The sequence below is a fragment of the Leptodactylus fuscus genome, chromosome 7, assembly GCF_031893055.1.
Source record: "Leptodactylus fuscus isolate aLepFus1 chromosome 7, aLepFus1.hap2, whole genome shotgun sequence".
NCBI lineage: Eukaryota > Metazoa > Chordata > Amphibia > Anura > Leptodactylidae > Leptodactylus > Leptodactylus fuscus.
The window spans coordinates 13,128,140-13,144,437 of NC_134271.1; the positions used below are offsets into that span (position 1 = coordinate 13,128,140).

The following is a 16,298-nucleotide window of genomic DNA, read 5'->3' on the forward strand; positions in this document are numbered from 1 at the left end:
TGGGGAGCTCCGTTTGCAAGCTGTTGTCATGTGGCACGCTCATTGTCATACGTGCTGCCTGTAAGTATTACATAGGACTGCAGGATAACTTAGAACTGAGTGCACAAGGGGTTAAATGACCAATCCAGCTCTGCTACACCTGTGCAGTCACTTCGCTTGGCTTTATGTCCTGCAAACAGATCCATGTTACGTGTTTAGGTGAGGTTCACGTAAATGAATTTGCAGCTGACTTATAGGGTTGAGCGATCGGGATCGGCGATCGAGCAAATTTCGGAATCGGCTGGAAAATGATCGAAATTCGGATTTTAAAAATGATCCTGAAATCTCAAGATCGGCTCAACCCTACCGATTTAGGCGACGTCGGCCGCGACTCCTCGCGCAACCCAAAATCACTGGAACCCCCTTCGTCTCCTTCACTAATGGTAGTCAATGGCGTCGCTTTGAGATCACCACTGCGCTAAAATTTCGAGCAATGTTTGACTTGAAGTTGCGCAGTGCGACTTCTTTCACGATCTTTAGCGAAGGATTGACACCGAGCAGCCTTCAAGGTGGATTCCATCTCAATATCTGCTCCGAATCCTGTCCGATATCTGACTCTTATTCAGTTGAATATAAGATCTTCAGAATCCACAGCATGAGGCTCCTGCTGATCAGCCTCATTGGCGCCAGTTGGCGAGCAAAGCCATGGAAGGAGACGAATCCAAGGAGGAAACCGACTCAGATTCCTCTCCATGGGACCAAGCTTTAGGGGTTAATGATGGGTTTTATATAATTTTTGTGCCCCTTTTTTGGGGTTCTGCCCCCATTTTTACAATAAACTGTATCTTGCAGCCTAAAAGGTTTGTTGCACCTTCTTATATATATTAAGAATTGCGCTCTAAGTAATTCCCCAATATCCTGATCTGAGCCGGCGGGACTTTCATACCCAGAACTGGTTCGGATAGTATATAGCATGCACGACTGCAAGAGCGGCGAGCGCCTTGTCCTCTGGTCCTAAGCTCGATCACAACTCTTATGCCTCTCGCGTCTTGCAGATGTCGTCTCCATCTCCCTCACATGATGTGTAGGGTTGAGCGATCCGGATCGGAAAATATCGGATCCCATCGGCGAACAAGCAAATTTCACGATCGGGATCGGCTGGAAAAATGATCGAAAATCGGATTTTAAAAATCATCCTGAAATCTCAAGATCAGCTCAACCCCAATGATGTGTGATTTCTAAGACCGAAATTGTGGTCCATATGTTGTCACAGATCCCTAATAGGGTTATGGTATTCGGACCCATTCACTTCTTTGGCCTCATACACCCCTCCATGGTTTTTATGGATCTGTATGGGGATTGTGGGGCAGAGCCGTAAAGCGCGGCGCAGGTCCCATCCATGTCCGTTTTTGCTGCTTGGTCCGTCTACTCTGATCGCTGTCGCCATCCGTTCCATTTTTCACCGACCCCATGTTCATGTCCAGGAAGCCTCAGTCATGGGATAATCCTATAACATTATTCACACTGTGGTTGACCCCCAATTTCCTTCTCTCCACCGTAGGGAGTATATTAGTACAGATATGTTCCACTTCAGGGCGATGTATTGGGCAGTGCGGCTTTAGGCATTTGCCCCATCATCATAGGGTATAGACCAGACCCCCAAGTGTGGGTTTAGTCTACATTATTGCTAATCTTATAAGGCTGGGATCACGTATGTGGCGGAGACCCTGTCACAGTGTTCCTTGCAAGCCTGACTGTTTCGACTCAATGGACCCCATTAGTGTCTGTGTCTGCCACATTGCCAGCCAGTGATCTATAACAGTGGTCGACACTTCGTCCCCATAGCAGAGTCCAACAGAGTGCCCCCATAGCACTGACCCTATAACATTGCCCCATAACATCAGTCAGAGAACTCCGCCCTTGTTCCAGGAGTCTTTGGGACATGTATGACACACGTGATATGTAGGACGCCCGATAATCAGTGGCAAAACTGCAACTTCTACTCCAAGGTCCCCGATCCTCGCAGGTCACATGTCTGTGACAATTCTCCTTGTTTGCTGTCACCTCCTCCTGTGTTTTCTAGGTGTTACAAGTATTTACTGGACTTTACGGGTGAGTAATTTCACACGGGAACCTCAGAAAGAGGAAGAGCGGGACGAAAACAGGTAATAATAGAGAGTTATTGTAGGCGATAATAATCGGGGCGGGCGACATCGCACCCAATGTATAGTGAAGGCAGCAGGCAATAGTCTTAAAGGGCCCTTACCCCCCTCCAAAATAAATAAAAATCCACCAGTAACGAAAAGGATAACACAATACTGTATGTTATTGCTATGAAGGCATTGCGGTCACTTTTATGGGTGCACCATGTCTGGTGGTATTAGAGGCCCATGGTGGTGTCATTGTTATGGGGGCCCCATGTCTGGTGGTATTAGAGGCCCATGGTGGTGTCATTGTTATGGGGGCCCCATGGCTGGCAGTATTAGACATCCATGGTGGTGTCATTGTTATGGGGGCCCTATGGCTGGCAGTATTAGAGGTCCATGGTGGTGTCATTGTTATGGGGGCCCATGGCTGGCAGTATTAGAGGTCCATGGTGGTGTCATTGTTATGGGGGCCCATGGCTGGCAGTATTAGAGGCCCATGGTGGTGTCATTGTTATAGGGGCTCCATGGCTGGCGGTATTAGACGTCCATGGTGGTGTCATTGTTATGGGGGACCCATGGCTGGCAGTATTAGACATCCATGGTGGTGTCATTGTTATGGGGACACTGGATGGCAGTATTAGGCATCCATGGTGGTGTCATTGTTATGGGGACACTGGATGGCAGTATTAGGCATCCATGGTGGTGTCATTGTTATGGGGGACCCATGGCTGGCAGTATTAGGCATCCATGGTGGTGTCATTGTTATGGGGACACTGGATGGCAGTATTAGGCATCCATGGTGGTGTCATTGTTATGGGGGACCCATGGCTGGCAGTATTAGACATCCATGGTGGTGTCATTGTTATGGGGACACTGGATGGCAGTATTAGGCATCCATGGTGGTGTCATTGTTATGGGGGCCCATGGCTGGCAGTATTAGACGTCCATGGTGGTGTCATTGTTATGGGGGACCCATGGCTGGCAGTATTAGACATCCATGGTGGTGTCATTGTTATGGGGACACTGGATGGCAGTATTAGGCATCCATGGTGGTGTCATTGTTATGGGGACACTGGATGGCAGTATTAGGCATCCATGGTGGTGTCATTGTTATGGGGGACCCATGGCTGGCAGTATTAGGCATCCATGGTGGTGTCATTGTTATGGGGACACTGGATGGCAGTATTAGGCATCCATGGTGGTGTCATTGTTATGGGGGACCCATGGCTGGCAGTATTAGACATCCATGGTGGTGTCATTGTTATGGGGACACTGGATGGCAGTATTAGGCATCCATGGTGGTGTCATTGTTATGGGGGCCCATGGCTGGCAGTATTAGACGTCCATGGTGGTGTCATTGTTATGGGGGCCCATGGCTGGCAGTATTAGACGTCCATGGTGGTGTCATTGTTATGGGGGACCCATGGCTGGCAGTATTAGACATCCATGGTGGTGTCATTGTTATGGGGACACTGGATGGCAGTATTAGGCATCCATGGTGGTGTCATTGTTATGGGGACACTGGATGGCAGTATTAGGCATCCATGGTGGTGTCATTGTTATGGGGGACCCATGGCTGGCAGTATTAGGCATCCATGGTGGTGTCATTGTTATGGGGACACTGGATGGCAGTATTAGGCATCCATGGTGGTGTCATTGTTATGGGGGCCCATGGCTGGCAGTATTAGGCATCCATGGTGGTGTCATTGTTATGGGGACACTGGATGGCAGTATTAGGCATCCATGGTGGTGTCATTGTTATGGGGGCCCATGGCTGGCAGTATTAGACGTCCATGGTGGTGTCATTGTTATGGGGGACCCATGGCTGGCAGTATTAGACATCCATGGTGGTGTCATTGTTATGGGGACACTGGATGGCAGTATTAGGCATCCATGGTGGTGTCATTGTTATGGGGGACCCATGGCTGGCAGTATTAGGCATCCATGGTGGTGTCATTGTTATGGGGACACTGGATGGCAGTATTAGGCATCCATGGTGGTGTCATTGTTATGGGGGCCCATGGCTGGCAGTATTAGGCATCCATGGTGGTGTCATTGTTATGGGGACACTGGATGGCAGTATTAGGCATCCATGGTGGTGTCATTGTTATGGGGGCCCATGGCTGGCAGTATTAGACGTCCATGGTGGTGTCATTGTTATGGGGGACCCATGGCTGGCAGTATTAGACATCCATGGTGGTGTCATTGTTATGGGGACACTGGATGGCAGTATTAGGCATCCATGGTGGTGTCATTGTTATGGGGACACTGGATGGCAGTATTAGGCATCCATGGTGGTGTCATTGTTATGGGGGACCCATGGCTGGCAGTATTAGGCATCCATGGTGGTGTCATTGTTATGGGGACACTGGATGGCAGTATTAGGCATCCATGGTGGTGTCATTGTTATGGGGGCCCATGGCTGGCAGTATTAGACGTCCATGGTGGTGTCATTGTTATGGGGGCCCATGGCTGGCAGTATTAGACGTCCATGGTGGTGTCATTGTTATGGGGGACCCATGGCTGGCAGTATTAGACATCCATGGTGGTGTCATTGTTATGGGGACACTGGATGGCAGTATTAGGCATCCATGGTGGTGTCATTGTTATGGGGACACTGGATGGCAGTATTAGGCATCCATGGTGGTGTCATTGTTATGGGGGACCCATGGCTGGCAGTATTAGGCATCCATGGTGGTGTCATTGTTATGGGGACACTGGATGGCAGTATTAGGCATCCATGGTGGTGTCATTGTTATGGGGGACCCATGGCTGGCAGTATTAGACATCCATGGTGGTGTCATTGTTATGGGGACACTGGATGGCAGTATTAGGCATCCATGGTGGTGTCATTGTTATGGGGGCCCATGGCTGGCAGTATTAGACGTCCATGGTGGTGTCATTGTTATGGGGGCCCATGGCTGGCAGTATTAGATATACATGGTGGTGTCATTGTTATGGGGACACTGGATGGCAGTATTAGAGGCCCATGGTGGTGTCATTGTTATGGGGGCCTATGGCTGGCAGTATTAGACATCCATGGTGGTGTCATTGTTATGGGGGCCCTATGGCTGGCAGTATTAGACATCCATGGTGGTGTCATTGTTATGGGGACACTGGATGGCACTATGATGGGGCACTGCTGCTGTTGCAGTGTTAGTCATCCTATGGCAGTCACTTTTATGGATGCCAGTGGCGGGCAGTGCCATGTGGCCCCCTATAGTATCACTATTATGGGGGCACTCTGCCAGTCTTTTACATCTGCACCACGGCTCTCAATGTTATGGGGGGGGGACAGTAAAATCCGTAAAAATTTGTCCCGATTCAGTAAATTACTTCTATTATTTTCACAATGACTGGCTATGGCTGTTCTATTGAATTTGTGGGGGTCTCGTGGTGCCCGTACCTATCTGGGCCACACTTTTCACTTTCACTTGTAGTCTATTGCTCTCTGTTATCAGCCATGTGGATTTTGGGGTCTTATAACGATGCACGCGCTCGCCCCTTACGTGATTTCCAGCTGTATGCGAGTCCTGTCTCGAACAATCGTCCCTCTTTGATGTCACATATAACGTTAACTCCCGAGACATTGACATGTGACTTTAATGTATAGCGTGTAGAATACCATACATATCTTCTGGTATATTATAGCGGTGGAGTACGACCGTGTAGGGTGTAGAAATGAACGACCGCATAATCTGTGTGTACCCTATGGCGGCACATGGATGCAGTATATGGTAGCACACAGTGTCTAAGGTAAGTAGGCTCTGTATGACTCCATTAGGATACCCGTGATGTCACTGATGACATCACAAGTCTCTGCCATAATCCTGAATCCAGGTTGCTGCTAGTTGCCATTAACCTGCCATGCCGCACCTTGACTCACGTGACCCGTGTAGCCTTGTACACATGTATGGGGTGTATATACATTTTGGCGGTAGACCGGCACATGGCGACACGCTGGGACCTTTGGCTCTGTAATAGTTGGCAGACTCCTAGGCCTCAGTATGTAGGTCAGTGTGACAGAGGCCGCTATGGTATTTCTCAAACTAGAGAGGGGAGAGGGGATACTTTAAGGTTACCAGCTCTGACCCTAATTGTTAGGCTTCCTACACCCCTCCCCCAACCCTTGCAGGATCCTATTGCGACCTATTTGTTAACCCTTGAAGGTTTTTGCCGGGACATAGATACTGTTCACGTAGTCCTAGGATAGGTCATCCATGGGGTCAGTGGGGTCCGACACCTGAGACCCCACAAATCAGCATTTAGGTGATCGCTGCAGCCTCTTCACTGTATACCAAGCACAGCGCCGTACTTTGTATAGTGGTCGTGCTTGGCATTGCAGCTCAGTCCCATTCACTTGAACCAGATTGATCTGATGCCGCATCACGTGATTAATGACTATGACATCATAGGTTTATCAGCCTCTTAAAACAGCTGGTCAGTGGGGGTCCCGGGTGTCGGACCCCCATCCATCACATCTATATTGAAGAAATCCCTTTAAAGAGAACTTGTCCGCCCTCCATAGCAATAACTATAATTGGTCCCCTGACCGTTCATTCTATGGCAGCCAATGGTCTTAAAGGGACACAACTTGTCACCACCCCATGTGTTGTAGGAGAGCAGGCATGACTCTGGTGCCGTCACCTGTTGGGCCGTGGGAAAAGCCCACCTTTTTAGGGGACCCATAGCAGCTGGATGGACTGACTCTATAGTATATACGCCCTTGTGTGTGTGAACTTAAACCGCCCTCCGAATCCTAAATCCCCATAACTAAGTGAGGCCTCCTACAAGTCTCCTGGTGGTCACCCTGCGTGGGCCTCATGGACTCTCTAAGTCTTAGTTCTCTGTCTTGGGTCCATGAATGAGACCTAATGCTTAGAAACGTAGGTGGCCAAAATCATTATCGTCAAGGAGCCCGAGCGTAATCCTTTACTGGGCCAGACTATGGCCGCCATTGTTTCTGGCCGCCATATTGTATACAGAGCTGAAAATTGTCCCAGAGCCAAGACCAATAAAATCGTAAGGTCGTCTTGGTAGAGTACAATGTCTTATGAGGGTGAAGCTCTAGGATGACGACCTTCTTACATCTAGCAGAGGTGAGTTTCTTACTTAAAGGGGGTTTCTGGGATTAGTATATCAATGACCTAGTCTTAGGATCAGTATCAGATCGTGGGCAGCCGGGTACCTGATACACTCACAGATCAGCCAGAACGGCACAGTATACAGAGCCAGGAGAGGACTGCTCCATACACCATGTAGTGGCCATACCAGGTTACTGCAACTCAACTCCTAGTCTCTTAAAGGGACTAGAAAATTACTTTTTTTTTTTTTTTTTTTTTTTTTTAGAATTTTTGAGATATGATATATATATATATGTATATGTAAGTTTATATTATATAACTTTTTTTTATTTTCCAAAAAATTACTATACCCTGCAACTTTTTTGAATTTTTTTGAAAAAAAAAAAATTCATTGCGGCCTCTGCGCTGCATAACCCCTGAGGCACGGAGCGATCATGACATAATACGTTATATATTCTGCCCCGTACAGTAGCTGCCGCGATGGGTTTATGTCTGACCCCTGACCTTCTGCTATTGTTATAACCGGAGCGATTTATGGATTTCGCCCGTCACCGCGGTTAATGATTCACGGGCATAAAAGCTAATCAATAACTCCAAATTCTTCTTAAATGTGCAATGATGACAATCTGCGAGCGTTTATACGTCCTTGGGATTTTATATGTGGAGGTGTTATCTCGCCCCGTACGGCGTCTGCAAAGCTATAACTCCCAGCGTACGGGGTAGAGGCGAGTAATTTTGCAACAGCTATAGACATCAGGCATGTTTGTTATGTCTTAATGGACAAGGCTAATTCAGTAGGGGGGATAAGCGGCTACGGTATAAACTTGTTGCCGCTTATCCATAGAAAATAATGTTGAAAGTCTAACTGATCTGACTCCTATCATTGGCTTATGTGCGGCCAAATTAAAGGGATTGTCCAGGGTTTAGACATACTCTCCTATCCCCAGGACTTTGTTTCCAGGTCCATTTCCTTTTCCCTCCGGTATAGAGACTTGCCGGCTCGGAGCAGAGAGCCTCACATGATGCGGAGACCAATCATTGTCCTCCGAGGTCTCTGGAGAGGGATCGATGACATCACTCAAATATGTCATTGGTTCCGTACCAGCGACTGCTGAGGTCACTGCTTGGTTTCGGTGATCATGTGAGCCCCTCTACTCCTAGTATGGATGGGAAAGGGGACCAATGGCGTACTGGGCATGGGTGAGATGTCTTTCAAAGAGCCAATCATTTTGCTGTAAAACAGCATGTCAAATATGCCCCTCCCTCCTCTGTACCCAGAAGAGTCACATGACTCTCACCCCTGACTCCTGAAGAAGAGTCCTCATTTCTCCTGGTTCCCCAGTTGACCCTTAGGGGTATGGGTTTAGGAGGAATAATTGCACCCAGAATACAGACTCTGTAATCTTAAAGGATCCTGTCCTGGTTACAAATTCCCTTTAAGGCAGATTTTGGCACTTACGAGGCGGAAGTCTAAGCACACGCACTTCCATACATATGGCGTATACAGATAGGTATATAGGGTTTCACAAGTCTTTATGAGAAATTTTTCGCCTGGGTTGATGTAACTTGTAAAAGTTGCAGTATGGTGCGGTGTTTCCAAACCCTCGACTGCAGGCGCCCCATAGTGGGACACGAGCACTGTGAAAAAGCACTCCCAAATTTTGCAATCCTAATGCTGCCCTTGTATCATTCTATAGAATGTATGGCATATGTAGTTGCAGGGAAACTGTCAGCAAGCAGGTCATCTGCTTCTGATGGATCTTATTATGACCCTTTTAATAAACCATCGGCGGGACAGAATTTTGACCCCTTCGCAGTACAGACACAATTAGAACATAAGATCAGTCGACAGCAGATTGCTGACTGTTTCCTTCCAGCCACAAGATACTAATACTAAAAATAAATGCAAATACTAAAGGAAAAAAAAGATCAAAAAGACGTATCACAAAGGTGCAGGAATTTTTGGAACTTCACTTTCTCTCGTCGTGACTCACTTGTGGCCCATGAATAGAGCTGCATTGTGTTTTTGCGGAATAGCGTTACCCTGAAGGGTTAATTGTAGTCAACCTGTGACTAAAGGAAGTAATGAACAAAGACCAAAGTGACATCTGAAGTTCTCCAAAAACATCTCGTAGCGCGCCGCGCGCAGATCAGCCCGTAGACCACGCGGGTATTAGGAAATGTCTCCTCTAGAGCGACACTCTGCAAAGGTCAAGACCGTCTCACAAAAAGGGGAAGAAATTGGAGGGTAAAATGTTATTTATGGGAGGTTTACCAAAAATATCCGACCGGTAAGGGAGGAGGAGCTTGTCATCACAGCCAATCAGGTTACAGCTCCTTATTATTTTTAAAGTTGACCATAGACTTTTAGGTGTACACATGGGTTTTATCAGGATGGGCATCTTGTATGAATGGTGGCATAATAGTGTTGGGTGCACTACTAGAGTTCAACTATATCAGGACATGCTTGTAGTCTGTAACGCACTGGAGACGCACAAGTCTATTATACATGGCTCTGCTGTGTGATGCCCACGTCAGCAGCTGCCGCCACGCAGTCTCGTCCTGCGCCCCTCCGCTGCCGCGTCATGTGCCCCTCCTCCTCCACGCAGCCTCGTCATGTGCCCCTCCGCCGCTGCGCAGCCTCGTCCTGCGCCCCTCCGCTGCCGCGTCATGTGCCCCTCCTCCTCCACGCAGCCTCGTCATGTGCCCCTCCGCTGCCGCGCAGCCTCGTCATGTGCCCCTCCGCTGCCGCGTCATGTGCCCCTCCTCCTCCACGCAGCCTCGTCATGTGCCCCTCCGCCGCTGCGCAGCCTCGTCCTGTGCCCCTCCGCTGCCGCGTCATGTGCCCCTCCTCCTCCACGCAGCCTCGTCATGTGCCCCTCCTCCTCCACGCAGCCTCGTCATGTGCCCCTCCGCTGCCGCGCAGCCTCGTCATGTGCCCCTCCGCTGCCGCGCAGCCTCGTCATGTGTCCCTCCGCTGCCGCGCAGCCTCTCACTGCCGCGCCGCCTCATATCGCACACCTCTGCCGCTGAACGTTTTTAATGATAATTATGATGTTAATATATTTTTATTTTCTTTCCACAGTTTTATCTTTTCCTTCACCCTCTTCCCGCCATCCCTTTCACCACGTGCATCATAGACCAGGCCAGATCTGGCATTCACCCTCCCGCCCGCATGACTGGGAGTCAGACCCTCCTGCCGTACTTCACGGTGCAGTTCAACAAGATGGGGTCATTCCGGCGTCCTCGCCCTCGCTTCATGAGCTCCCCGGCGCTCAGCGACTTACCGCGGTTCTATGCCGGCAGACAGGCTGTGCAGCTCAACTCCAGTGCCATGTGGAACAGGTACCGTGTCATATATACCGTATATTACTGTTTCTGCTGATTGCTACCTAGACAGACATGGCTGTTACAGTTCCTCCAGCGGTTGTCATTCAGCTTTTCTAGAATCCTGCATGACAATGCTGCCTATAGTTATGATGGCCCATCTGTCTCGCCCATACTTACACAAGCGTAGGCATATTTCCTGTTGGGAAAGTTGGGTCACAATCAATATGGCTGCCACTACAGCTCATAATAATGTTCTAACCCAGCTTTCCCAAGCTCTTGATTGACACACCAGGCTATCTTTACAGGGTCCCATCCTTTTACTCCTATATTGCTGAAGTTTGCAGATGGCGGTACCCCCAAGTGATGGCTATAATGGCTGCCGCCATGCTGGCTGCCATCCAGCTTTCCCAGAATCGGATATACTGTGTGTTGCTATTACTATCTCCTCCTGCCAGCAGGTTCCCACGTTGTCCCTGTTTTATATTTGGGGCACTAGATCTAAGCTGTAATCCCGCATTAATCCTATAACTGACCTCGAAAGATCGCTTTCTTTTTTTAGCGAGATAAAGCCATAAAAGACAATGATGTGTTTCTGCCGAGTATCTGTGTAACACCCCGGGGTGTAGAGGTGACCGCCACACCCGCGCCCTGTGCCCGAGGGGGCTCGATGGCCTTAGTCACATAAGACGACCCATTGTCCATCTACATACAGACGGGGGGCTTGTGTTTCACCCTTCCTGCCCTTCAGATTGGCCTCTCCCCTTTTTGCTATTGTTATGGGGTCTTTGTAAAGATGAAGCCACTTGGGCTCGTCCCAGTGTAACAATGACAATGGATATATGGGGTGCCCACCTCGCTGCACCGCTCAGGTCCTCTCTTCCCCACGTATGATGCAACGCAGATTTAACACTCAGGTGGAAACGCTTTTTGACACATGACAATATAAAAGCCTGTTAACCTATCACTGACTTGGCTGCCCTGCAAATTTCTTAATAATATCTGGTTTTGGAACAGCTGGGTGACGAGCTATATAACCATTGCTCCATCTCCAACCAAGACCAGCTTGTCCATGCATTACCCTACAGCCCTGCTGTGTAATTCTTCATGTACCCTGTGGAGGCACTGCAGAAAAATTGAACACTTGTTTCCAGATTGAACTGCAATACTAGACACCGCCCATGGACAAAAACAGCGCTGTTTCTGGCATAAATATGCTCAGCGCCGCGTTTGGCCATGGCTGCTTGGTGCGCAGTCTCTTGTGTGGGTTTTGTCGCTTGTTTCTGTGTCACTCGGCTGTTCTGGGACAGATGTCACGTACTGAATATCTAGTGGTTTCCTTCCTCAGCGTGCAGAACGCCGTCATCAACGTGTTCAAAGGAGGAGGCCTGCAAGCCAACGAGCTGTATACCCTCAACGAGAACGTCAGGTACGGGACAGGGGAAGAGCGCAGCTGTCAGCAAGGTCACCAACGTGACCACAACATCGCACAGCCCACGTCTCTTACACCTTCACTATTCTCACACTGAACTGTTACATCACCCAGAACACCAGCATATCAAGGGTTAAGCTTTTCCTAATAATGTAGATTGATTTTAATTTTTTTATGGCTCCTTTTAATAGAGCAGATCAGTCATCAGCATCTTGCTGATTCTCTCCATTTCTTCAGCATAACGGAGAGATCAGTCAGAAGCTACTTGCTGATGATCTCCAGCTCTTTAGCATCAAAGCGGATCAGTCCTCAGCAATTTGCTAACTTTATTCGGGTTTTTCTTTTTCTATAGAACTATTCAGTCACAAAAGTTAGATCAGTCATCAGGAACTTGTTGATGGTCTCCAGACCTGGAAAAAAACGGTTGCTAATTTAGGTAGATCTATTTAATTTTTATATATATATATATATATATATATATATATATATATATATATATATATAATCTCCTTTAACTATCACAGATCAGTCATCAGCATCTTGGCGATTCTCTCCAGTTTTTCAGCACAATAGACAGATCAGTCAACAACAACTTAATGACGCTCTCCAGTTCTTTAGCATAAAAGGCAGTCAACAGCAATTTGCCAATGTTCTTTTTTTTTTTTTTTTTTTTTTTTTTTTTTTTTTTAATAAATTGCTCCTTTTAATAGAACGGAACAGTCAGCATCAACTTGTTGATGGTCTCCATTAGTGCAAAACAGGAAGCTTTTGCGAATTTAGGCTGCGCTTTTTTTTTCTCTCTTTTAAGGTTTCGCTCAGATCAATTTTGACATCCAGATGCAAACAGATGGCCATCCATTTCCTTAAAAAAATAAAAATAAAATAAAATAATAATAAAAAAAATTCTATAAAAATGTGGCTTTAAAATTAGGCTGTTTTTGGTGTCCCATTCCTTTTAAAGACTGCTTTGTTTTCAGGCCATGTCTACATTGCACCCTCTGTTCCATAGTAGCACAGCAATGCCTCACTTTACAGCACTGCATTGTAATGGCCACCATGTGACTATTCCAGAAATGTTTTTTTTTTATTTTAATTTTTAATATTAAAAATGCATTTCTAAGAAGCTCACTATCGTTCTGGTATCGAAAGTTGTTATTTGTTAAGAGTCTCAGGATCGCTATGACTGTCCCGGGTTAGAAATGAGCAAGACTGAAAGTAGGTGGGGAAAGTGCGGGCGGACAGAAGGTAAAAAAACCCAAAACTGCAATATACAATGTATACAAGGGGTTGAATCTCTATGTCAATGTGTGCAGTAGACTATACGGGAAGGAAAAGACAAAGCCTTAAAGGGGAACTCCATCCGAATGTATGCCGTAGCCATTTTTACTTGTGATCAGGAGTTCATAGATCCGGGAGAGGGACAAGACAATCTCGGAGACTAAACCAGATCTTGGGAGGGGGCATTTCATGTTTTGGGGTCGGCCGGCCTATAACTCATTGTTTCCTCTTAGACGCCGGCTATTTGACTAATACTTTGCCTTCGCGTTGAGCTCGCAGCTGGCTCAGCCCCCGTCCCGGCAGTCTGTGCAAAATCTGGACCTGTCTGAACGGGTTCAATCATCTTCAGACTCTCGGCCAAGTAAGATTATCTCCAGCAGACAGAATGCGATTGTGAAGCCCCGAGCTCGGTGCACCTGTCACCACGACTTAAAGTGCAACTCCCGCTGCAGACTGACTCTTGCTAAACAACATCCCCCTTATATAACGGTAATTAATTAGTTTTAATTAGACGTCTTATTATACACAGGACCTCAAGTGAAAAGGAAAGGCATCAGAACAAAAAAATAATAATACTAACTGTGACGTTAGGAGACATGGATGTAGGTGCGGGGCATAATACTAAGTGACAGAAGGAGGCATGGACATAGGGGCGGGGCATAATACTAACAGTGACAGAAGGAGGCATGGACATAGGGGCGGGGCATAATACTAACGGTGACAGGCGGAGGCATGGACATAGGGGCGGGGCATAATACTAACAGTGACAGAAGGAGGCATGGACATAGGGGCGGGGCATAATACTAACAGTGACAGAAGGAGGCATGGACATAGGGGCGGGGCATAATACTAACAGTGACAGAAGGAGGCATGGACATAGGGGCGGGGCATAATACTAACAGTGACAGAAGGAGGCATGGACATAGGGGCGGGGCATAATACTAACAGTGACAGGAGGAGGCATGGACATAGGGGCGGGGCATAATACTAACAGTGACAGGAGGAGGCATGGACATAGGGGCGGGGCATAATACTAACAGTAACAGGAGGAGGCATGTTCATGGGGTGGTGCATAATATTTTATTTTTTTTTGCCCCACTCCCTCCCCCATAGTCTAAGATTAGCATTATCGTTTATATATTCTTATATATTGACTCCCTGCTATTTTTGTCTTAGGGCTAGTTCACACGGGGGCAATGAGGTGGATTTTGACCGCGGATTTCGCCTCAAAACCCGCCTCCATACAATGGTGGTCTATGGAGACCGCTAGCGTTCGTCTTTCTGCTGGAATTTTTTTGCCGCTAGCAGAAAAAAGAAGCGACATGACCTTTCTTTAGGCGGATTCCACCTGAGGAAACCAATAGAAGTGAATGGAATGCGAAAACCGCGTTGCTTTTTTTGCAAAAAGAACGCAACGCGGTTTTTTATGGTCCATTCATTTTAGGGGAGGGGAAAACCGCCTGGCGTTTTCTGAAGCGGTTTTTGCCAGAAAATGCTCCAAAAAACGCGTCAAGGTCCAAAAACAGCTTCCTAATTTTTCCTGACCAAATTAAACCACACTTAATTTACATGTGAACTATGCCCTATAGGAGGTGTATTTTTCTTTTTTTTTTTTTTTTTTTTAAGGTGGAATTTCCTTGGGGGGGGGGGGGGGGGCAGGCAGTCGCCCCCAGGCAGTCGCCCCCAGGCAGTCGCCCCCATTAATCTTGTTATTTTTCTGCCTGACATGACGTATCCTATTCCTAGATACCGGAGATATTGGTTAATGGTGAAATCTTATTTCCTGTGGTCAGAGCCGGCAGCGCTGGGTCTCTATGCAAAGCGGAGAGATAACAAGGGAGGAAGATGGAAGGGACAATGAGACTTTGTTTCCTCTCAAAGAAAACATTGAGAATTTGGAAGCAGAATAGCATGGGACGGCTGCACGGGGCTAAAATCCTTAAAGGGACATGGCCCAGTGTGGCCTATAGATCTCCTTCATTAGCCAGGCAGAGAAGAGTGTCTGGAGGACCCGACATGTCCATGACTTCTATGGTCCTCCCATTGATTTCAGTGGAAACTGTGTAATGCTTCTTTTCTCCTGTGATGGCGCTACAGAAGAACTGACGCTTGTTAGAAATGGACGAAGTTTAGTTTTGTTCGCCACCAACCCTCTCTCCTCTTCTGGGCATGCTCACAGCGTTTGGTGCTCCCTCGGCCTCCTGGGTGATGTCACACTCCTCATGGAAGCACTGTGGCCTGTGATTGGACCTCAGTGCTCACATGGCGCCCACTGACCTCCCAATGTGCCATGTGACCTCTGAGGCCCAATCATTGGCCTCAGGAGTCTCTTGCCACATATGATGTCACCCAGGAGGCCGGAAGAGGACCCAGAGGGAGCACCGGGTTCCGAAGTCAGGGGACTATAACTGTTTCCGCATTTGTCCTGGGGTCTGGAGAAACCCCAAAATATAATTGTGTCTTGTGGGTGACGAAACCCCCAAGATTTGAGGTTCAAATCGGGCCCAAAATTTTTGGAAAATTTTTGTGAAATCCGCTTTAATCCCATCTCTACTGCTGATCTAAGAACGGGACATGTGATCCGCCGATTATCTGGGAACCCATCTAACAAAACGTAATTGCAGACCTAAGCCACTAAATTTGTGGGGGGAGGGGACCTTTACAAGCCACGCCCACAAAACCATAGACCTGGCGATCATAGATGCCCTATTTACTGCGCTCAAAGTATTGCCTGCACCGTTTTTTTTTTTTTTTTTTTTTCATGTAAATGATGTTTTTTTTTTCCTCTTGTTTTCCAGACATTTGCTAAAAAGTGAACTTGGCTCGTTCATCACGGACTACTTTCAGGTAAGTCATGAGATTGTCGAGTCCCCTGCTGGGGTTTTCCCTGACATTTCACAGCATCTTGCGTCTGTATACCGCCTGCTGTGAGTCACATGGAGAGACGAACACGTGTCTCGATTTCACGGTTACTCGAGATGCTAAACCTAAAGTCAGCAATATCTCCAAATGTGGCTTATGCATATCAGTCACATCTATGTGTTTGTGTCT

At 47.5% G+C, this 16,298-nt stretch overlaps 1 protein-coding gene across 4 annotated transcripts in view; it reads left to right on the forward strand.

Annotated features, from left to right (window-relative positions):
• Positions 1-16,298, forward strand: part of PRR5L (proline rich 5 like) — a 40,110-nt gene that overhangs the window by 10,646 nt on the left and 13,166 nt on the right. For 3 of the 4 annotated variants that reach the window (XM_075281067.1, XM_075281066.1, XM_075281068.1), the window contains exons 2-4: positions 10,296-10,555; positions 11,886-11,966; positions 16,046-16,094. In XM_075281067.1, the coding sequence (XP_075137168.1) occupies positions 10,386-10,555; positions 11,886-11,966; positions 16,046-16,094 (300 nt within the window). In that variant the 5' untranslated portion in view covers positions 10,296-10,385. Of the gene's footprint in view, positions 1-10,295; positions 10,556-11,869; positions 11,967-16,045; positions 16,095-16,298 lie in introns of all 4 variants that reach the window. The other variant, XM_075281069.1, reaches the window with a different exon arrangement.